Here is a 22,854-nt window from a genome sequence, read left to right as displayed (position 1 = left end):
GTTCTGGGCTTCATTCCCTTTTCACCTACTGACTGGCTTGCTGTCCATCCATGTTGACTTCTGGGTTCTAATTCACTGTGGTTGACCTAACAGGGCTGAGGGCTTGAGAACAGGGAAGTATTAGGCACCACCACTTTTGTGTCCTAGAGGTAAAGTCCACATAACTTAAGGTTCCTCCACTGTGCCGAGATGCTTGGGATCTGGGTCCTTAGGCAAACTGTATCACTCTCCTGAGCCTTCCAGTGGACAGAGAGAAAAGATGCATTTCAGAGAGAAGATAGTAGTTTATTACAAAATAACAATTTAAGAATAAGAATATTTTACATTTCTATGCTACCTGTCTTTGAGGGATTTGACACGATATCGTTAACTCCACTTATCGTTAAAGAACTCAAGGACTTAACTGCCTCTAGGGCTATTCCAGTCAGGTTAAAAGATGCGTTTCCCTTCAACTGGAAACATAACTATTTCAGACAACAATAAGCCAACTGCAAAAGAATTAAAGGGGAAAAGAGAGAAATTTAATAAGAACATGATATTGTCTGTTATTTGGCATTAAAAGAGTACATATTACGTTAAAGCGAGTAAGGAAAAGAAATTTGTCACTGCTCATGGAATAAGGCAAGAGAGTATTACTATCAAATCATCACCTTATTTTTGCCCTCAATTTAGGATCTAGATTGATTCCTCAGGGTCTAGTCTATCCATAGGACAAGGTACAAAGTTGACTGAGCTCTCCCTAAGGATTACAAAATCCTCCCCAGACCTCTTTTCCCTTGATGCAGTGATTTGGTTAAATGTTTGCTGGAATATTTCTCAAACCAGCACTGCCCACGAGGCAATATGGCAGCTCTTGGTAACTGTGTGGCCTTTGTTGGAACTTCCTGGCAGGCCTTAAGCTCTCTCTTCCCAGGAGTCAGGGGCTGCTCCTATTAGGCAGATCCTCTATTTCCATTCCCCCCTGAGTATCCCAGAGGGGCTTTCACCCTAATGTAGAGAGCATACTCTAGGGAGGAAGTAATCTCAACCATCAAATGACTAAAGAAGGCAAGTCATATCATTGTTTCATTTCTAGCAAGGAAACAGAAGCCCAGAATAACCAGGCTGCTTGTCCAATGTTGCATAGCAAGTAAGCAGCAATGTGCTGGTAACAGGATGAAATTTTCTGAATCCCCTCACCAGGTGTGCCCCTATTAAGCCACTCTGTTTTCATGACTTCTACAAGGAGTCATGAGTTTGAAGGACATTTAACAAGGAGCTGTTGAGAACTGTTAAATATATTCAGAACTACCAAGTAATAATCAAGTGACTCTTGATTGTACTTCCAGAGTTCTAGACACTAGAATTGGGTATAAGTGGGGTACAAGTTAAATACATGTTGATTTTCAAAAAACTGAATATGGTAGCATGAAAAATATGTCATAGAATATGTCAACCATTAGTGAAGGTTTTTTAAAAGGAAATTGAAGAAAACTTCAATTTATCTTACTTAGCAATAGGGCCTGGAAACTAAAAAATTGTATAATTCTATTGGATGAATATTCTCATCTCTATATCCCCCTTAAAGGACAGGAATATTGACCCAAGAAAGGAATATATTCTGGCCTTAGTACAGATGATGTCCGTATTTATAAATTCCTTCTTTTTTAAAAAAAATGTTTATTGAATTTCTACTATGTGACTGAAACTATTCTAGGAGCTTCAGCTTACACTGTCATGGGGGAGAAAAATTATATACAGACAAATTTAAGATATTATGTTAGATTGTAAGTGCTATGAAGAACAGTAAGGCAGCAGGATAAAGCAGATGATGGGGGACAGAGGGTGTCTTGAGCTATTTTATAGGAGGTGGTGAGGGAAGTGACATCTGAGCAGAAAGCTGCAAGAAATTCAGTTGTGACCCATGGGTATATCTGAGGGCAATATATACTCCAGGGAGAATAAAAAGCAGGTCCAAAAGCCCTGGTGAAAAGGAGGTGTAAATACTGCTACCAGTCAAACAATAACTTATATGGATTGCTTCCGTAGACCATTGCCAGAAATAAGCTGAAAGCAGTGTTTCCCACATGGCAACTTAGAAATATCCACTGCCCACTGATAGTTCAGATTAAATACACACACACACACACACACACACACACACACACACACACACACACACACACACACACACACACACACACACACACACACACACACACACACACACACACACACACACACACACACACACACACACACACACACACAACACTTAAGGCGGCAGGCCAAAGTCTCTCTCTTGAATATTACTACAGAGGGTTGAGAACTGATTACAGAGATGACTCTTGTTTAAATCAGAGTCTTGTAACTCAAAGCACTTTGCACTGAGGCCATTCTTTTAGTCTGATAGTGGAGGGCGTTCATAGAGAGGTGGAAAAATGAGATTAGTCCCTCGTCGCCTAGGAAGTCACTACATGAGAAGATAGGAACTCCAGGATCCTGGCTCTTTTTCTGTACTTGGAATGAGTCAACCAAATCTTCTCTGGAATGTCGTGTATGGTACTCCTGAGGCAAAGCTGGGCTCAAGACACAGTGATGGTCTGCCTTCCTCAGGGGGTTCAGTTTATGTGTATGTAGATGCTTTAAGCAAACTGTGGAGACTTGTGGGCTTATAGGAACCTAGAAGCTCCATTTATTCCAGAGATCAACAACAACAAATTGGCCCTGCCCCTACTTCATTTCTTACATTAAAGGGCTGTATTAGTTTTGCCATGATGCTAAATCAATACCAAAGAAAACCATTTGGTCTGTGTTTCTTTTGTTAAAGGGGCAGATGACGTATTTCAGTTATATTTTGTATCTTCTAATCAAATCCATATTCAGCACACTTGAGCAGGGAGAAATTTCCCAGAAATAAATGCATTTTCTATATTCAGAAGAAATCATTTATTATTCTAGAGCACACGTAACTTCCAGGAGACAATCAGAAATATTATTGATGAATTACTACTTTTCCATAGTTATAGGTGCATATGCAGAGGTGTGGAAGTTAAGGTTTTGGACTGTCTAGATCAACCTTTATCAAACTTACAATACGAGTTCCATAAACATGAAACTTCACATATGAACACGTATTGTGTGCTCACCATGGACCAGGCATTGTGGTAGAACTGACTGTATCTGCACTACCCACTTTATTTCACAATAGTCTTATGAAGGAGATTCCATTGGTACTCTCACTTTACAGGAGAGGAAATAGATGCTTAAAGAGGTTAAACAATACACTTAAAACCATTGAGTCAGGAAAGGCAGGACCAAGTCCAAATTTTGGGCTATTTGATGTCACAGCCTATGCGGTTAATCACTCTTCAGTGAGAGAGTTTTGAGGTAATGAGGGTCAGACAAGGTACCATATCTGGAAGCCCTTGAACTCTGTAAAGAGTTAGGTAACTGCTACTTTGGACCACTGGATCAAGAGGTTACTTTAGGGAAACGGAAATTGTGGACCTTTGTAGCTATTGTTGGGGCATCTCAGCACATCCAAGAGTGCTGAGCTTGAAAAAGCGAGGGACTGTGCTTATGTTTACTTTTTGTTCTTAAGTCTGTTTTTTCTTTCTTTTAAAAATCTTTTTAATTGGCCAAAGTCTCATAATAGATGATATTTTAAAATCTGTTAGATTGAGAAGATACTTACAAAGACATTATGATAATTTTGGAAGGGTATTCGTTAGTTAAATGACTTTATATACAGAAAGGTTTGTTAATTTTTGCATCATTGATGTCATTTTCAAAGTGATCATCATTTTCATTATTCTTAGCAAGCAAAGACTCAGAAAGCCAAACTGAAAAGATCTAGAATTAGTCAAAGATGGGATGCTCTTGTTGGTCTACCTGCTTTCTAAAATCTGTACAATGGAAAATGAAGTACCTGTAAGTTAGCAACATACTTGGGTGGCAGTTACTGACATAGAGTTTACAGACACTTCACAGAATGGCTAGCAATTATGCCTCTAGTTGGTAAAACAGCTAGCTGATTAGTCCGGGCAGAAATGGCATATCCCAAGCAAGAACTACTATCATGTCTTGGTAATGGGAAATGAATTCTTTAAGATCAGAAACAATGTCAGTTATATTTAAAATGACACTGGAAACCACGTTGTAATGGACAATTGTGCAGAGGTGAGCAGGGACTAAAAGGAGATAATAGGATTTTAAAAACTTGATTTTATTGGTTCTCTCCTCTATTTGCATTTTTCATCAGGATAACCTCTGCCTGTAAGTTCTACCCTGGAAATTTTTTTCTCCTTCAATTTATTCTGGGTGTCTGGATTGAGGATTGAAAGGCAATATATACGTAGTCTTAGAAAGCCTGAATGGGTTGACAGAATTTTTGGTCTTCTCTGAAAATTCATCTAAAAATTTGACAAGGCAGTTACATTTTGTGAAGCTTGGAATACCATAGTCGTCATTTCAAGACAACACAAAGCTGAAGCAAAGGCTTCAGGAGAAGCATTGATATGTCTGGACACCTGGAACATTTCTCAATCTCAGACTGGAGAAACATCCAGATGGCATCTAATCTGTCCACACTTGTCTATGAGAAGAGACTCCTAAGTGATGAGTTTCGTGTATGCTCTTAGAAATCTCCAGAGAAGAACCACCTCCCCATTGTCCCCTACATTAGTGCTGGTCATAGCTCCAAGCTAAACTTCTCCTGGTACAATTAAAACTCACTGCATACAGTTACCCTCTTGGGCAAAGAAAGAACCAGCCTTCCCTTAACAACACTTCACATATTTTTAGCAGTCTTTAACAAATCACGGAGTTGTGCCAGAATGCAGGATAATATTGCTCTAGTTTTCAGAGATATAGAGCCTCAAAATGTTAATATCCAGAAAATAAGTCTTGAAAGATGATTTAATAGAAATAAAGCGGTGATCACCAGATGCCAATATGAAATCTTGATGAATAAGTGATGCTAAGATGACTCTATTTTTTGTTTTCTGAAAGGAATTCTCAACTGCTGGCTCAAGGGAATGCTGTAGGTGTGATATATTCTGATTTTCATAAGGTGCACAGGTACAGAGTAACGATATTGTAGCAGGCCAGATGGAGGAATGGGAGCCAGATCATGGTAGAGTCATCTGGGTGCACAGCTGCTCCAGTGGTCACATCTAAAAGACACTGATGTCAGTTAGCAGGTTCTGTAGTGGTATGTTATAGGGCTCAGTACTGTCAACATTTTCACTGTTATCTCAGAAAAAGAGAGAGCGTGAAATTCAATTCAATTAACATTTACTGAATGGTAACTACATGCAGCATACTGTGCTAGGTGCTGAGGGAAGAAAGCAGAATAAGAAAGCACCCAGTATCCAATGTAGTTTATGGGAAAGAAGAAGGAATTTGAAATTGGAGGATCTGGATATTTCTCTCAGTTTTGCCGTTTACCATTTATGTGACTTTAGACAAGTCAATTCATACTTCTGTGGCTCAGTTTTACCCATCTTCAAGACTGGAAACAGAGACAATTACCTAAAAGAATTATTGGGAGGTTCATATGAGGTTATACAAAAGTGCTTCATAAAATGGAGAGAAAACAGCTAGACTCTGTTATCTCATTTGATCTGTAGAAAGATTCTTTGGGTTACACACTAATAATAGTTTTATCTTACAGGTGAGAAAACCAAGGCACAGAGCGCTTAAGTAAAAACTAAAAATGCTATTTTAGCACAGAGGAGAAGGGACAGGTGCATTGGGGGAGATGCAAAAAGAAGTGATATTTGAGTGGTGCCATACTGGTTGAGTAAGAGTTTTTCAGGTGGAAGTGTGGCAGAAAGGCATTTTAGGAAAAAAAAAAATCATGGCCAAAAGCACAGCAGTGTGAGTATGCAGATGTATTTCAGGAAAGAAGATTGGACTGATTTTATTAGAGCATCAGTACTAAGAGTTCCAAAAAAGAATGATGGAGATGGTGGTAGCCAAGGACTAAATTCTTGAATATGTTGGCACTGTGAACCATTGAAGACTCAGGAGCAGAGAAATAAATGATCACTGAGACTTTGGGAAGCTGTTCCATGGAGCAGAATTCATGGTAGAATGGAGAAGTAAATCTGCTGGGAGGTAATTTGGGAATTTCTCACAACAGATCCAGAAAAAGGCATGAAACTGGAGGAATGGCAATAGAAGCAGGTAGATTCAACCAACTCTGGCAGCACAGTAAAGTGGCAGGTGATCAAGAGGGAGGGGTTGATATCTTAGTATTATAGACTTGTTTTAATAAGAATTAAACCAAGAACTAAAATCCCAGATGGTTGAAACAGTAGTAATTCCCTTCTAGTCTGCTATCATCTTGAGTCTTGTCAGTATACACATTCAATCAGGAACACGTTTGCATATGAAAAGCCTTCAACTCTAAAATTGACCTAGCTGTGATTTTGACATTGGAAATCCTAGTGACGCGACCAGGAAACAAAGGAGGACCGTGTGCCACAGAAAATAATTCTCAACCACAGATAAAATCTTTTAATAGTCGGTATTATTTTTATAAAAAATATTTTCTGAAAAAGTATTTTTCAGAAGATTATGTGCACGTGGGGATCAAAATGTAAATCTTCACTTTGTCCTTTGGTAATCTAGGAGTTGATGTCTTTTGTCACAGGACTTCAGTATGTATTATTAACACTCAATGGGCAAAAGGGAGGGAGAAATGTGGAGGAAGGAAAGGACTACTGTGATATTGGTGAAATAAATTCTGGAAGATGCACTAACTTGATTTCTTAATAAGTACCAAAGATATTAAATAGGGTTTTGTAATCTGAAATCACTGGATACACTTCAGGGATTCAAGAACTTCCTGATGGAAAATGCATTTACCTTGGGAGAGGTGCTACAGATTTCATCAAATCCTTGAAGGCATCTATGACACCCCGAAGAAAACAAATCGCTGTTAAAATTATGGAAGTGCCTTACTCTACAGAATGGATACAACCATGAATTTAAAAAAATGAACAAGAGAAGATTTAAAAGATGTTCACGTTTGTGGGCTTAGAAAAGACAAAAGAATTGCCTTTAGCTAATTAGCACCCTCTAATTTTTTGCTTTTGTTACCTCATGTTTAGATATCGACAGAGATTCTTAAAGCTGAATTATATCAGCAGCCTGAATAAACTAGCGGACCTACACAGTATTTTTTCTATTATTATTTATACTCTGACTCTTTATACCATAAGGAGGTTGGATAGATTTCAGAAATCATTTAGCTCAACACGTAGCTACAGGCAAATCCAGAGCCAAATCATCCCAGATGGGGGACTGTTTATTTTTAAGTATCTGGAGCTCCCCCATCCTCCCTTAGTAATCTGTTTGTATGTGTCAGAGCAGGAACTCCCGGAACTTGAGGATTTTCAAGGAGTCATTCTCAGCACGGTATAAACATAACAGAGAGATATGGGAACATATTGTATGTGTATAACTGATTCACTTTGTTATAAAGCAGAAGCTAACACATCATTGTAAGGCAATTATACTTCAATAAAGATGTTTAAAAAAAAAAACAAACATAACAGAGATTCTCTCTCTGTCTGTGTTCCCCAGTTGAGGATGTTCTACCATACCTTGAGAGGTAGGACTTCACCATGTGTGTGGATAAATACTCTAGAAATCACAGTGGTGCCGGTGGGCATTTAAGAATAGGTTATAAAATGGACAGTACCACCCCAAAGGAAACTATCCTCCAAAGACAAGAGGTAAGGAGGTGACCCTATAAATCTTTCCTTCTCTAATTTCCCTGATTACATTATCTCCTTTTGTCCCCTGTGCTATACCCAAGAAGTTACCCCCAGACCTAGACCTAATCAAGAAGGCAGAATATTGGTGCGGTGCAACTGAAAGGAAGAGCGCTGTTATGTTAAGATATGTGGCCAGCAATGAGACCTAAACAGCAAGGAAGCCCCGGAGGTTTAAAAAGTGGCTGGTCCAGCTAATGCACTACTGTGGATTTCAAAGCAAATGGGGACAGAGACAAGGCATGTCAGCTCACAGCTGGGAAACTTCATCGGAGGAGAGAGGGTGACTTTCCTGAGGCCTGGGGTGTGGAAGCAACGCCAATTTATATCCCACTCTCTACCTGAATTAGCAGATCCAGACTGGCACTTCTTTGGCTAGAATTCTTGGTCCTGGGTATCTGAGTGGGTATCATATACCCTAGAAAGGAAGATAAGTCTCTGTACACTAGTGCTGTGGAATATGCTGAGCCACCAAGGGAAGGTCTTAATCAGGCAAGAGGATTTTCTTTTAAAAACTTAGATTAATTTTTCCTTTGCTGAGGTCCAGTTTGTGCTGAGCGCTTCTTTGGACTTAATCCATTAAGCATTGAAGCAGAGGAGTGAACAGGGCAGACTCTGGAACCTAAATGCCTGGATCAATCCTGGCTCCTCAGTAGCTACTTAAGAGCTGTAAGAATGAATATAGGCAAAGTATTGAAACTTTGAAAGCCTCAGTTTCACCACCTGCAAAATGGGCATAATAGTAGAACATAATGTTTGAACAATGCCCGGCACAGAGGAGGTTTTTATATAAAGTTGTGGGGATTAGACAAAATAAGTATAAAGCGGTACGGTGCCTGCCAATGTTCAATAAGTGGTACTTCTGCTACTATTATTACTGTCAGTGACAACAATGATAACACTAAAAAGTGATGGAGAAAGTGAGAACAGCCCATGTGCCAAGGACACAGAAAAAATGGAGAGAAATATAGTGATGTGCACTGAGCAAGGCTTAACATCTTGAATCTTTAACTAAGGGAAAAAGAAAGAAGCAAACAATGGTAATAAATTAGGGAGAATACTGGGAGTATGGAGAAATTATCATCTCTGTTTCTTTTTATTTGTGTTTATTGTGTGGTGGTGGGGTGATTACCAGTTTTATTTGAATGTTTTATAAGCTGTTAGATTTATTTACTGAGAATGAACAGATAAATAGGGATGTTATTCAGCTGTGTCATGTCACGGCTTCCCATCAGCTCTTCCACTAACTTCCAGACAAGGTTAATTAATGAGGGAAGTTCACTGTGGAGGAGGAGGGGAGAGCTGGGTCTGTTGAATGATTCATCTTATTGGGGGAACAGTGGATGAATCAACTCTCATGTTAGCAGTTCTAGGGAGGAAAGTAAGCATTGGATGGAGACTTTCAGGATATCTTGAGAAAGAGGTACTGTCAGAGGAGTATGATCACTTTAACATTATATAATTTGATGGAAACTGGAACAGCTTCTAAATCTCTTCTAATCCTGGACATTCAAGGTTATGCTTTTTAATATTTTGTTTCCCTTCTTAGAGCAAAGTGTCTTAATCCTAAACCAGAGGAGCTCCAGAAACACTCTTCTTCCATTTATGTTTTCATGGAGGTCCCTTTTCATTCACCTCTCATAGGTGACATGTCACCTCCTCAGGGAGACCTTCTGTGACCCTGTCTAAAGTGATCCCCACCAGCCACTCCCTCACATTACCTTGCTTCACTCTCTGCCTAATAGTGTGGCCTAGTGGTTAAGTGCAGGGGACATGGAACCAGACTCCCTGAGCTCAAACCCCAGCTCTGTCCCTTCAGTGTGTGAACCTGGGTGTGTAATTAACCTCTCCAGCCTTAGTTTTTTCATCTGTAAAATGGAAACAATGAAAACGCTCTCCTCCTGGATTGTCATGAGGACTAATACACATAAGCTGTCCCACGCTCAGCATATTGTAGTGCGCACAAATGTTAGCTACTGTTGTTTTAGCCTTCATCGCCCTCTGAAATCACCTTCTTTATTTATTTACTTATTATGGTCTCTTTCCCCCCTGTTTGTTAGCAGTTGGCAGGGACTTTTTGTTGTTCAAAGCTGAGTTTAGGATCTTGAACAAGCTCCATATTAGGAGTTCAGTAAACATTTGTCAAAATAGTGAATGAATGTTCTGTCAATATTTAAGAAATTAGCTTCTCCAATTTCAGATCATGTAGCCAAACAGCTTGACTGAGCTGCCCGAATGACAGAACCAACAGAACCCAAGCCACTTAGTCTCTTGCCTAGACTGAAACTCAAACTATTTCTCTATATTGTTGTTAATATTATTATTATTTTTTTTACCATACCTCCCACTTTTGGGCAAATAAAATGTTGAAGAGCTTTACAATCTCTAGTTTGTTGTATGAAAGTAATAATAATTTTTTGTTGGTTTTCAAAAAATTAAGTTATCTAATGATATTGAATTACACTAGATATTGCTTTTTCAAAATATACCTCACCTCTTCCACCCTTCTTCCCTTCTGGGATATGCCTGCTACAAACCAGGAAAAACCAGGAAAGGTGAAGAACAAATGCTGACAGAAAAGTTGGAATGCCAACAATGCATCTTTCTAGCATTAAAATGACAATAATCACTACACCTATAGTTTGCTTATAGAATTCCAAACTGGCTGAGGCTATACAGTTAGCAACTAATAAATGTACAGTGTTTCCGTGAGGCAGGAAAATACATGGTGGTCCTAAAGGTAGTCTGTTTTTTGTCCTCTGACATATCCCTTTGTAACAGGTCAACAAATCCCTCTGTAGGGGGAGCTACTGCACAGGGCGCTGCCCGGGGGGCCTCTCCTTTGCTTTGAACCCTGGTAAAGGTTAAGGGTGTTCCACACGTGCCCTTTGGGCTGTAGGACAGCTCAGCTAAAGGTCATCCTTAGAAGGACCTGCTTTACCACAACCTTCCTTTTTACAGAAGAATTAATGTCAAAGAAAATGCCTGATTCTGACTTTTCTGCAGCTGCTAGCCTCCTGATGACTTATGTAAGGTTTTTAAAGCCTGATGAAAATGACCGTTACCATCCCTGACAAGGTTATGGCATTGTCCCACAAGAACTGGGCTACCGGAAGCTCTAGACTCTCCAGTGGGGAAAGGTCATGCCGGCCACAGCGACAGTGCATTCCATCTGTTTGCCCTCCTCATATAATAAATATTGTTTGAAAGATTGGTTAGTGTGTTGTAAAACTGATAAGATTCGGGTTGCCAAAGGCATTTCATGAATTTCATAGGTCTTAATTTATGTTGCTATAGTAACTGAAACGTCGGAATTTCCCAAGATTAGAAAGCTTTTATATCCTTAACCTTAGAATGGTAATAATGTAGATTATGACTCTGGACTTGGTCTTTGCTGTTGTGCGGAACATATTTTCTGTATGTGGAGTGTTCTATCTATGCTAAGGTGTGACTGAATGTTCAGTCACTGTGATTTCAAAATTAGGATTTCTGACGTCCAACCTGATTTTCTTATCTACATGTGTGAATCTTGGTGGCCAAGCTGTTATTAAAATGGACAGTCTTTCTCTAAAGAGAAAGGGGGGGATTGGAAGGGGGAGGTGGGAGAAGTAGAATTCTTATAGTAGTAGTTCTAGAATGGTCATCTTAAGGACGGATGTGAATTTGGCTCACCTTCTCCATCAAAGTGAATTTCTAGCATGTGCTGAAGCACTTGATGCATTATTAACATGTGTTTTAAGGAAAGACACTCGCTGAGGCATTTAGTGCACCAGCACTGTCTGAAGTGAGAATGAGGGGTGTAATGAATCCCCTGCCTTGAGACAGGAAGATAACTAAGAACCCTGTGGGCTGCTCAAGATCACATGTATTGATTATATGGACCCAAAGCAGCTGGGAAACTCAATGCAAGTGACCTAGGATTGACCCGAGACAGAAGTCTTTCCCCTGCTGGAGCCCAGCTTACCTTATATCCTGATGATTTGATGTGCACGCCACGTTTGGTCAGAGTAGATTTCATTCGGATGAAAAACGAACGCTCAAGGGTGTTGTCAGTGGTTAGCAGACTGGGGCTGGTTGATTCCACTGAAGAATACAAAAATACATACACATGATTTAGATCTCTACACAGCCCCTCTCAGCTACCGCTCAGGTACGATCCTTGAGTTCACTAAAAATAAATGACTGATGGATGCTAAGAGTGTAGTAATCAATTTACCTCATTTAGAAAATGTTTACTTTGCAGAAAAGAAAAAAGAAAAATTAATGTGTCTGAAGAAACTCCTTTCCAGTTTCTAGCAAGGGCTTTTCAGGCCTTTTAAGTTCTAGCAGCTCCCCAAGTGGGGTCTGATAGTAAGTAAGTAATTGTAGCACATCCTGAGGCTTGGCTGCTGCACATGGAGAGAACAGTCACAAAAAACAAGGACCCCAGAGATTTACGGGATCAACCAAGACTCGGGCAGAGATGCTTCAGATGAGAGTAAGGATGACTTGCTTTTTGTTCTCCCTGCAAATACCTTCTTGGATCAGTTGCCTACTGGGGAGTTCTAAGAACCATGGCACCATCAAGATTGGGCAGCCATACCCTGGCCCGTGTCCTTGCCCTTCTGAGTCAGTTTCCTTCACTATGGGGAATAAGAGGCATGAAGTCTTCTCAACTGACTCGAGGTAGAGGGCTGAGAATGGGATATACAGACAGAAACAAAAACTACTCCCGGTGTCAACCTTCTCTTCCTGTCACTAGTGGCAGCTTGTCCCCTGCCCTCATCAGAATAAAAAACAGCCTCTATGTTTTTACTTCTTTGCTTCCGATATGAGAAAATCATAGTTGCTTCCCTTAAGCAAGATAGTTACTCTTTCCCTTTAAGTGTATTTAGACTAAGCAGAATATGTTTTGACTTAAAATGGTAGTTTGTAGCCTTGCTGATCTAAAACCACCTTTATGCAAACGGGCCAGAAGGCAACGTGAATCTATTTCCTTTAAAAATAAACTTCCAAGGTGTTTTATAAATTTAAGTATTTTCCTGAAAAGAAATTAATTTGGGGGTTTTAAAGCCTAATAACATTCGAATTTTACTCTTCTAAAATAGTAGTTTAACGTTTCTCTTATTCTAAAGTAAAAAAAAATACATGTCCAACAACAAAATTGAATTTCTTTTGAGAAGCCCTACAAGAGCACTAATTTTCCCTAGGACGAAGGTCAAGAAATACGTGTAAAGAGATTTAAGAATTAAGTAGGTGTGAAAATAGCTATTAAAACACAAAGAAAAACAGGCAAAACAAGCTTTTCAGTTTTAAATTATGAAACATATCCCATACATTTTTAAGGGAAAGAAACGTCTATTTTTTATATTAGACTCGATGCTCAGATGAAAGAAAAATACGAGCTACTATAATAACAGAAGCCTTGCTATTTGTGGTCTAGGGCTTTTCTTGTATCATTCTTGTCTTAATATGACTATATTTTCCTACATTTACAGCATTTCTCTTCTGGGGTGATGGAACCACTGACAAGTGTCCCTTCTTATGTGTCTCTCTTAAGATTTTCTTCTTTTTTTTGTCTTAGAGAGCACGGATCTGATGTCATTTTCAATGTACAGCTTTTTATCACTCGAGGGAAAAGCAGAGCCATGTTATATTTAGTACTTTCATTTCTTCTGATTAAATATGAATTACTATGAAATTTTTCTCATCATCTAACACGCTATAATACGCCAACAGCTTTTTAATACACTATATAAGCACAAACTTCTGCTCTAAGAGTTTAATTTGCCCCTCTAATCCAATCACATCAACCTTATTTCTCTTATCAGAGATTCCCATTTTGAATTAAATGAGCTCATTAGTTTTAATCAAAAGCAGAGAGATCAAAACTTAAACGTAAATGCTTTAGATCCGAACTGTCAGTCAGCCGTGCAGTTCTATTTTACTAAAACACAAGATCAGAGACCCTTAGAACCAATTTTTTCTCGTAAGGGATGCCGAGAGCTTGAAGATGCTATATCTCTTTTTTTTTTCCTTCCTCCCAAGGACAGATTATACATTTAAGGTTAGACTTAATTTATAGCACTTTTTCATCCTGGTGGAAGTGGAAAAGTATGCCAATCTACTAGTGTCCTTTTCACATTTATTGGCCCTGGTCCTCAGAGACTTGAACTAATGTGAAGCTGTCAGAATCCACACCACAAACTTAGCCTCAGCAGTTCAGCTCTGTTCAGTGAGATTGTGTTTGCAACAGCTGAGGAAAAATGCAACTTCCCAGAAAAGCGAACTATGTTTTATGGCTGGGGTCCAGGATACCCTGACCCAGGAAGGAAGGAACCACGTAACTGTGAATAATTCAGGCATCGTTAGAAATTGTTATTGTTTTTAGTATGTGGAACTGCACAGGTAGACACTTAGTGGGCACTTTAGAGACCCCAGCAAAGGTGCTTCCCGCTGGGTGACACAATGGGAAACACGAGCTTCCCATGAGCTGTGGAGCCGAATGCTGTGTCCTGCTCTGGCTGGGCAGTGAATGTAACGCCCCCATCCCCCCGCCCCATGTGTTAAATCTCCAACATATACAGGAGCAGCGTTCATTAAACCCAGGACAACTGGTGTGAGACGAATGCTGAGGTCAGATTTTGCCCCAGTGGAGCTGAGATTGAAAATCTAAACTGGTCCTCAAGCTGTCTTTCAAGAGCATGGGGATTTGGGGGGTGGTCAGGGAGAAGAGAGAGGGCAACTTCGAAAAGAGTTTGATTTCTGATAAAGATTTCTGCTTTAATTCCACACGGCCTTCTAATTCCGGGGACAGGGACAGAAGTAACCTGCCACCCTGGCCCTTTCAAAGGATACGTGGCAAACTCATTGCCAGCACACACGTACACAGCCACGTTTGCTCAAGGGCTGGCAAATATGCTCTGGTTATCCCAGCTCTGACAGTGGTGCCTCTCATGCAAAGAGACATATTATCTGCATGTGACAGGAGCAGCCACTTCAGAACAGAAGCTTTCTAAGTGTCTCAGGTGAGAAGCACGGATTGTGATGAAGGTTCTATTGGGAGACAGCCAAGGGAGCATGGCCTTGGTGGCGTGCGACATGACTGTAGCACTGAATAGACAAAGGATGTGTGTGTGTGTTGGGCGGATATGAAGAGAGGACAAAATAGTGAGAAAAGTATCCTTAGGACTGCTGCTCTATTAAGACCGTGGAACCAATCTATGTCAAGAAAGCGTATTGGAGTGCTTTCTAGATATCCCACGCTTTTCTGTCAGCTTTTTGAGACAGGCCATGATTGCTGCATGATCTGATAAGAAATTTGGGATTCAGAGAAGAATCTCTGCTGCCGGAGACAAAGGAGAAATTGATGGGTAAAGCTGGATTAAGTGGTCAAAGCCCAGATATGGCCAGTTTTGACCTATGAATTATAAACAAGGAGCTGAAAAAGAAAACAAAAACAAGACCCACACAACTGAAAGCTAGATAAAGAAATAGACTCTCTTTTGGTGAATCTCGAGGGCCTCAACTTTTAAGTAAATCTAAATGATCTCAGCTCTTGAAATGCCAGTTTTTGCATATTTTGTGAGATTTACAGAACAATTTATAGCAAAAGTTGTAATAATTTTTATGTTGGCAAATTCCACCATAATGTGAAAGCATATCTGCATTATTCCACCTCTGTTTATGATTCCCTAACTGGTACTGTAGTTACAGCTTCCTTATTATTATGAAGGGGCAGGAGGTGGTGATGAAGGTAGGGAAGCGGAGGTGGCTGAGAACCACCTAGTTCTCACTGGCCAAGCCAAGGGCCAGGTGTATACTGAGCACTTCTGGGATTCTCTCCAGGGTCCCTGCAAGTGGATGAGGCCAAAGCATAAGGAGGGCCTTTCTTTTTAGCACACTCCAAATGTCTGTGGTGCAACCCTAGTGTCAGAGCCTCCAACTGCCATCAAATCCTGATGGGGGTGGGAGAGAAAAGAAAAGTTAAGTTTTGAGAAAAGTCAAAACTCCTCAAGTGTGAACATAGTATTTTTCCTTTTAAAGGAGAAGCAGCATTGGGCTAAGTTATTAAGATATGAAGTTAAATATGCTCTTCTACCACTTCATTGCCTAAATGAATCTTTCCTTTTTCAGAAGTTCTGTGCAAAGTGCGAGCAACCAAAATGACTTTCACAAGACAAGGGAAGAGATGTTGGTTCATTCTGCAATTATCTTGATAAGGCCAAACTGTTTCGCTGGTGTATGCTGTTAGCTTTGTTAGATACTGATGTACTTTAGAACTTTAGAATGAGTATATGTCAAGTATGTAACAAGTTATTTCTTTTCTTACAAAAGTTTTCCTGCACTTCCTCAGCCACTTGGAAGTTAGGTTTGATCATGTGGCTCTCTGTGGCCAGTGGAATGTGAGCAAAAGTCGTGTCACTTTCAGGTGGAATTTTCGAGAAGAGCAGGTCGCGAGGTGCTACTTTCTCTTTCTCTCTGCTCTGCTGATTTCCAACATTTCAGATGGTAGCTGCTCCATCAGCCCAGGTCTTGGAATGAGGAAAATGTGGGACAGACTCTTTAGCCCACCCTCACAGAAATAATCTTTGTTGTAATTTGGGGATTGTTTTATTTACTGCAACATAACTTAGCCCAAACTGACAGATGAAAATACCAAATCTTTATTATTATATAAAAATATATGTTGTCCAAGTCTCCCAGATAGTCAGTGGCAGAGCACACAGCCATGATCTGTTTGACTCCAAAGTTCATGATATGTCCAGTATTCCAGTTCTTACATTTATTTATATTCTCATTTTATCTCTTATGCTAGGGCAGCAGGGTGGAGACAGGTCTAACTTTGATTCCCTATAGCACATAGCATGGTTCCTTAAACCCACAGCAAAGATTTATATGTATATACATATACATGTGTGTGTGTATATATATGTATATACATAAATAAATATATATAAAATATATGTGTATATATACACACATGTGTATACATACATATATACACACATGTATTATTTACATATATTTAATATATTCAATAACTAATATTCATTAAACATTGACATTAATGTAATAAGATCTCCCCAACTTAGTTTCCCAATAGTAGGCCAATGGTAAAAATAAATCTTTTCTCACGGAAATTGTCCCAGTGGATTTTATGTTTATCCAGGATGACAACTGTGGTAATCTAAAAATGCCACAAATTCTTCAATACTCCTCCTTCCAAAAGGTGTAGCCTACTTCCTTTCCCCTTGAGTGTGGGCTAGACTTGGTGACTTACTTCTAATAAATAGCATGTGGCAGAGTTGGCGGTGTATGACTTGGTCATAACAGGCAGCGTGGCTTCCTTGTTGCTGTCTCCCGGGTCATTCACTCTGATGGAAACCAGCTGCCATGTTGTAAGGACACTTGAGCAGCCCTATGGGGAGGCTAATGTAGTCAGGCACTGAGGCTTCCTACTCACAGTCACGTGAGTGAGCTTAGATGTGCACCCTCCTGCCCCAATCAAGCGTTCAGATGACTATGCTCTGACTGACATCTCCATGACAACCTCACGAGCGATCCCAAGCTACAGCTAACTCTGACAAGCTGCTACTGGATTCCTGACCTATAAAATGAGATATCTTTGCTTTTTAAAAATCTATCAGTATTGAGGGTAATTTGTTATGCAAAGACAGATAATATAACACCCACGTGGAACCTCTTTTTGGACAAATCATAACCTTGTTTTGATATGTGACAACCATGTACGTGGGTAAGACTCATGTGATTTTGAGAAGGAATGCCTTGCCCAGAGTGTCAGTACCTGGTGAATTCACATATGTAAGGAAAACTACCTGTAGTGCTGATTTTTTAAAGTGGGGTCTGTGTTTTCAAAGCTAAATGCTCAACTGATTTTTTAAAATGTGCAGTTTGCAGAAGGTGCTGTCAACAGCGTCATCTGCAAGACTGTGATATCTTGAAAGGCAGGCTTGACATCTTGCTTATCTTTTGTTGTATCTATTCCCACTCTTCTCCAGCCCCCAACTCATGCCCCCCAAGTGCCTAGGATTATGTTTTACATAAGTAGGCACTCAGTTTGCATGTTGAATACAGTAATATTCGGATGCATTCTTTTAAGAAGAATTATTCATTTTACCCCTGCCCATTCTCTCACACCAAACGTCTTGTCCCAAGAAGTCTTTTCTTCTTTTTTGGAGGAGAGGGAATCATTACGTCCTCTTCTTGTATTCATTTCTAAGGAAGCATTCTTTGCTAAGTGTTGTTTTGAGAGTCATGGATTAGTGGGTGTGGTCTTAAGAAAAGAGGATTGGCCTGCTTTTGCCCAGAATTAGAGAATACCTTGCTCTCTGTCTTTTGGGAGTTGGTTTCCATTCCACTGGGCTGTCCTCTACCATCCTCTACCATGTGCCAGGGTGACTTTGAAGGGGGTGATGGACCTTAGTAGAGATCCTCGGCCACTGGCAGGGAGGCAGTGCCCACCATTTCCCGTGGACCCAAGTTGTACCACCTTTTGGATGTCAGGCAAATGCAGTTGCAGCCACTACCCTCTGGCTCAGCAATCAGCCTCTCTCAGCTTCAGTGCTTGCTCTGGAGTATGACGGAAAAGCCAAATTTATTGAAGTCTCATTAGGGCTGATTCCTGCTCCCACTCAGTTGTGAGTCTTCAGCTCTGTTTAGAAACTTGTGAATCATTAACTGAAACTCTAGAGCATAGCTGTGAAAATAATTGTGGTTCAATAATGAGGTAATAAACTTCTTTCAGTATAACATTAAAAATAATCCGCCAAAAAAAGAGGAAAAAATAATAATCTGCCAACCCATGCCACCTGTCAGCACAAGCTCCCCGGCAATATCTGCCTGCCTCGGATGAGAATTGTGATGCATAAGGTTGGCGGTCAGGCTTCCTGCGCCTGGCAGGGGTTGCTACTTGGGGCGCTGTCCCCTGAGGGAAAGGAGAGCATTCAGCTCCACCTGCTGCTCCACAGTTGGTGTTTGGATGATACCACTCGGGGAAATACACACAGTGTCAGAGTCAAGCTGCTACCAGTGGGTGTTTCTATACACAACCCCTAAGCTTCAGGAAAGTTCAAGGGGAAAAACTGGGTATTGTAAAGATAGACTTTGAGAGTGTATGATATCCCACATGACCTGTTCTGCAGCAGGCTGTGTACTCCAGAGAACACGCCATCTGAATACTGCGACGGTTTTAAATCTTACTGGAGACTCCCTATAAATGTTGCCACTTGAGGGATCTATTCTGGGAGAAAAATATAGCATGTCCTCCCGGGATGCCGCTTGGATTCCATTACCAATATTGCTTATGGGATCGAGTGTGGCAGTGCTTTTATCATGACTATAAAGTGGTTACGAGCCAATTCCTCATATAAAACATACTCAATAACATTGAGGCTTTTTTTCCTTTTCTGTTTCCTTCTTTTATTTCCTTCCTTCCTTTCCTTTCTTTCTCTCTTTTTTTAATGACAAACACGATGTCAGACAAAGGGCATCGGGACTTAGTCTTGGTAGTACAAAACAAAATAACAATACATAAACACCTTTGTGAAGGCAGCTTGAAACCCCATGTTTTCTATTAAAAAGTCATGTTCAATCTTCACTGTTGATAGAACCGAATAGCTAACACAGAGAACATTGTATATCAGAAAGGTCAATAGTTATTATGAGCTACAAATATATTTTTTTCCATCCTTCAGGCTGTTTAGCGCATATCACAGCATGAGCAGCTGTCTTCTTTAATGCTTTTAAAATTAGAATCCCAAAGAGGAAGAAAAAATTATGGTTGCAATGATTGCTCTTTGCTTTTGTAAGTTTACTTTAATATACTATTTTATATACATGAATCTTCGGTGCAGCCTATCCACGGGGCAGTAACTGGTTGCCAGTATTGAGTTGAACTGCCATGTTTATTTTCTTAGCATTCTGGCCAAATCTCCATCTCAGGCACAGATGTTGTCGACATACCATATTTTCAAAAGGAGTCATATAGAGGAGTCTGGTTACAGAGGCACTTGCAAACACACACATATGCATTCTGCCTTTTCATTGCTTTAAAGCTCTGTGACTAACTACAACAATGCCATGTGATGAGAAACAGTTATGCAGCACTGGGTGAAAAATCAGGCAGTGATTCAAACCATTGATACACAAAGTATCACTCTCCATGTGTAAAGTGCAGATGTGTGGCCTGAGAGGGCACCTTTTAGGTTGTTAAAGGTTGATCTTCTGCCTGTGCCTGGAACTCCCGGTCCTCACTCAGCACATAGCCCTAAAGACAAGGAGTATTTTACATAGCACATGTAAGCATCTACTGGACGTTATAGCTGGCTCAGTCTTTGTTCAGTTATTTACATTAAATATGTAACGAGTATCTATAATGAGCTGGGACTGTTTATAACAGTGCTTACATTTGGGAGGAGGGGAAAATATATAACAGTTTCTGGAAGTGCTTAATGCGCTAAAGAAGAGCGATGCAGGGTAAGGGGCTAGCGAGTGATGAGGGCCACGTTTTGGTTGTGTGGTCACAGAAGACTAAGTCATGTGGATATCGGGGTGAAGATGCCACAGCTCCGGGCTCATGATTCGAGTTGCAGCTTCATCACTCTGCACTGGTAAATAGCTTTACGGAAAACTATTATTTGGATAGATATGTGCCAGTGACGATGAAATTCTAGAACTGTTACCCTTTGGACTTTTGTCCAAAATTAAAATAAGTGATATACTAAAGACGAATAATTTAACATGTAGGAAACTAAGGGAGGGGTCACTAAGAATTGTCCAGAGTGTCCTGTGCCTCCCAGATGAACCTATTGACACTGTCATTTATTTGAGGATCTCCAGAGAGAGCAGCTTCCGTAGAAAAGTGGGATAAAGATTGAGTAAAAATAAGTGATTACTTCTCTTTGGTGAATTTGGTGATGAAAATAAAGAGAGCTGAGTATGTTTATTGATTGAGAGGACTGAGTTTAAAGTTGTCTGTATTAGAAATGCTAATTGAAGAATTTAAATCCTAAGGGATATTTCATTAGTAACACAGAAAAAGAGGTGAGCCTCTGAAATGGGGGAAAGAAAAAAAAGGATGTGAGCAAAAAAAGGGAGAGGGGGAGGGAGAGAAAGGGGAGGGTGATGGGAACCGCGCTGAACAACTTAATCTCAATAGAGTAAAGGTCGTTTGCTGAGATAAAGGAAGTGGGAGAAGGAGGGGATTTTGAGAGTAAAGAAAAAAAGCTATGGAGCAGCTCATGTGGGCAAAGCAAGTAGGATCAATAGAAAATAAGCAATAAGATTACACAGTGGTTAGAAGCTGCATGACTTAACTGTAAGTGCACTGATTTTCTAGGGTACCCTAATAATAATGGCTTTGTGGTTTATCAAGGCATTGCTCAGGATAGTGGGCTTTTCCCAGGGATGGGAGCCGGCTCCATGGGAATGAAAGAAAGACAATAGAGTGAGGGACTCCAAAGGGTTAAGAGACAAGCAAGTGAGGATGGATAGAGTGATGAGCTGGGGAACAGGAAAGGATGAAGGGGGTAGGGGTGGGGTGGAGGTGGTGACGGGGGTGAGACAGCCAGTAAGGGGGGGCTTTCTTCCCAGAATGATTTGTGAGAATGCTATTTGTTGCTTTTAAACAAGTTTATCTTTTTTTTTTTTTACAAATGGAACTTGTACCTGACTTTTTTTTTTATAAATTTATTTATTTATTTATTTATTTTTGGCTGTGTTGGGTCTTCGTTTCTGTGCGAGGGCTTCCTTTAGTTGTGGCAAGCGGGGGTCACTCTTCATCGCGGTGCGCGGGCCTCTCACTATTGCGGCCTCTCTTATTGTGGAGCACAGGCTCCAGACGCGCAGGCTCAGTAGTTGTGGCTCACGGGCCCAATTGCTCCGCGGCATGTGGGATCTTCCCAGACCAGGGCTCAAACCCGTGTCCCTGCATTGGCAGGCAGATTCTCAACCACTGTGCCACCAGGGAAGCCCCCAAGTTTATCTTTTTAATCTGTATTTGTTTTCCTACGTTCATAGAAAAATTGGAAGATGCACAAAAGTATAAATAAGGGGGAAAAAAAAAACAACCCTGTAACCTTATCCCCAGCTACAGTCACTATTAACACTCATGTTTTGTTGCTGCCTTATTTACTATTTATTTATATATTTATTTCAAAAGTGGGATCACACCCATAGCTCCTACATTTTTTAATGTTAAAAAAAGTCACAGCTCACTAGGGGATAATAGCTGGGCTTTTATTAGACACTGTTTGGGGAATAAAAGGACATTGGGGCTCTAGCGGCCTTGGTTGCAAGGCACCTGTAAAAATAAGAAATGGTAGTATCTGCATGTGCCTACATCAGTTCATCACTTTCAAATACACTATTTTTCCTGGCTGTGTAATGTATTTTTCCTGGCTGTGTAATGTTCCATCACATGGTGATGAATTTCTTTGAAATTAATCTTCCTTCAACTTTCTTATCACGTCTTTGGGTGGATTTCTAGAAAGAGTATTACTGGGTCAAAGAGGATAAGCTTTTATTTTTAAGCTAGTATGGACAATTTGTTTTCCAGAAAAGTTGTGCTGTGTTATCAGTTTATATGTTTATCAGCAATGTTTGATGTTCATCTTAATTGCCATCTTAATATATGTGTTCTTATTTGCTAAAAATATTAAATTAGTAGAAGATGCAGAGAAGATACCCTGAAAAGCAATATGTAAAAACATCTCACGTGCTTAATTTGCATTTTTATTTCTAATGACGTTGAATAATGTTTTAATACATACTTACTGGCTATTTGAATTTTTTTCAGTGACTCATTTATGTCCTCTATTTTCCAATTGAGTTTTACTCTTTTTTCTTATCAATCTGAATGAGATACTTAGATATATGTATTAAGGATATTATCTTTGCCATATTTCTTGCAAACATTTCCCCATTTTTTTGCCTTTTACTTCTGTTTAGGATGTTCATTGATAAACATATGTTTTTAAATTTTATATAGAGAAATCTATACATTTTTCCCTTTGTAACTTTTTTTTGTTGCTCTCATACCTTAGAAAGGTTTTCTCTATTTTTTCTAACAGGTACTTGGCATTTTAAA

The 22,854-nt window shown here is 39.9% G+C and overlaps 1 protein-coding gene across 2 annotated transcripts in view; it reads right to left on the bottom strand.

The window, feature by feature from the left end:
* The window catches only part of NPAS3 (neuronal PAS domain protein 3), an 864,939-nt gene that overhangs the window by 54,541 nt on the left and 787,544 nt on the right, over positions 1–22,854 (bottom strand). For both annotated transcript variants that reach the window (XM_036844032.1, XM_036844033.1), the window contains exon 6: positions 11,731–11,849. In XM_036844032.1, the coding sequence (XP_036699927.1) occupies positions 11,731–11,849 (119 nt within the window). The remainder of the gene's footprint in view (positions 1–11,730; positions 11,850–22,854) is intronic.

This window comes from Balaenoptera musculus, chromosome 2 (assembly GCF_009873245.2).
Source record: "Balaenoptera musculus isolate JJ_BM4_2016_0621 chromosome 2, mBalMus1.pri.v3, whole genome shotgun sequence".
Classification (NCBI taxonomy): domain Eukaryota; kingdom Metazoa; phylum Chordata; class Mammalia; order Artiodactyla; family Balaenopteridae; genus Balaenoptera; species Balaenoptera musculus.
This window is presented reverse-complemented; position numbering and strand designations above follow the sequence as displayed.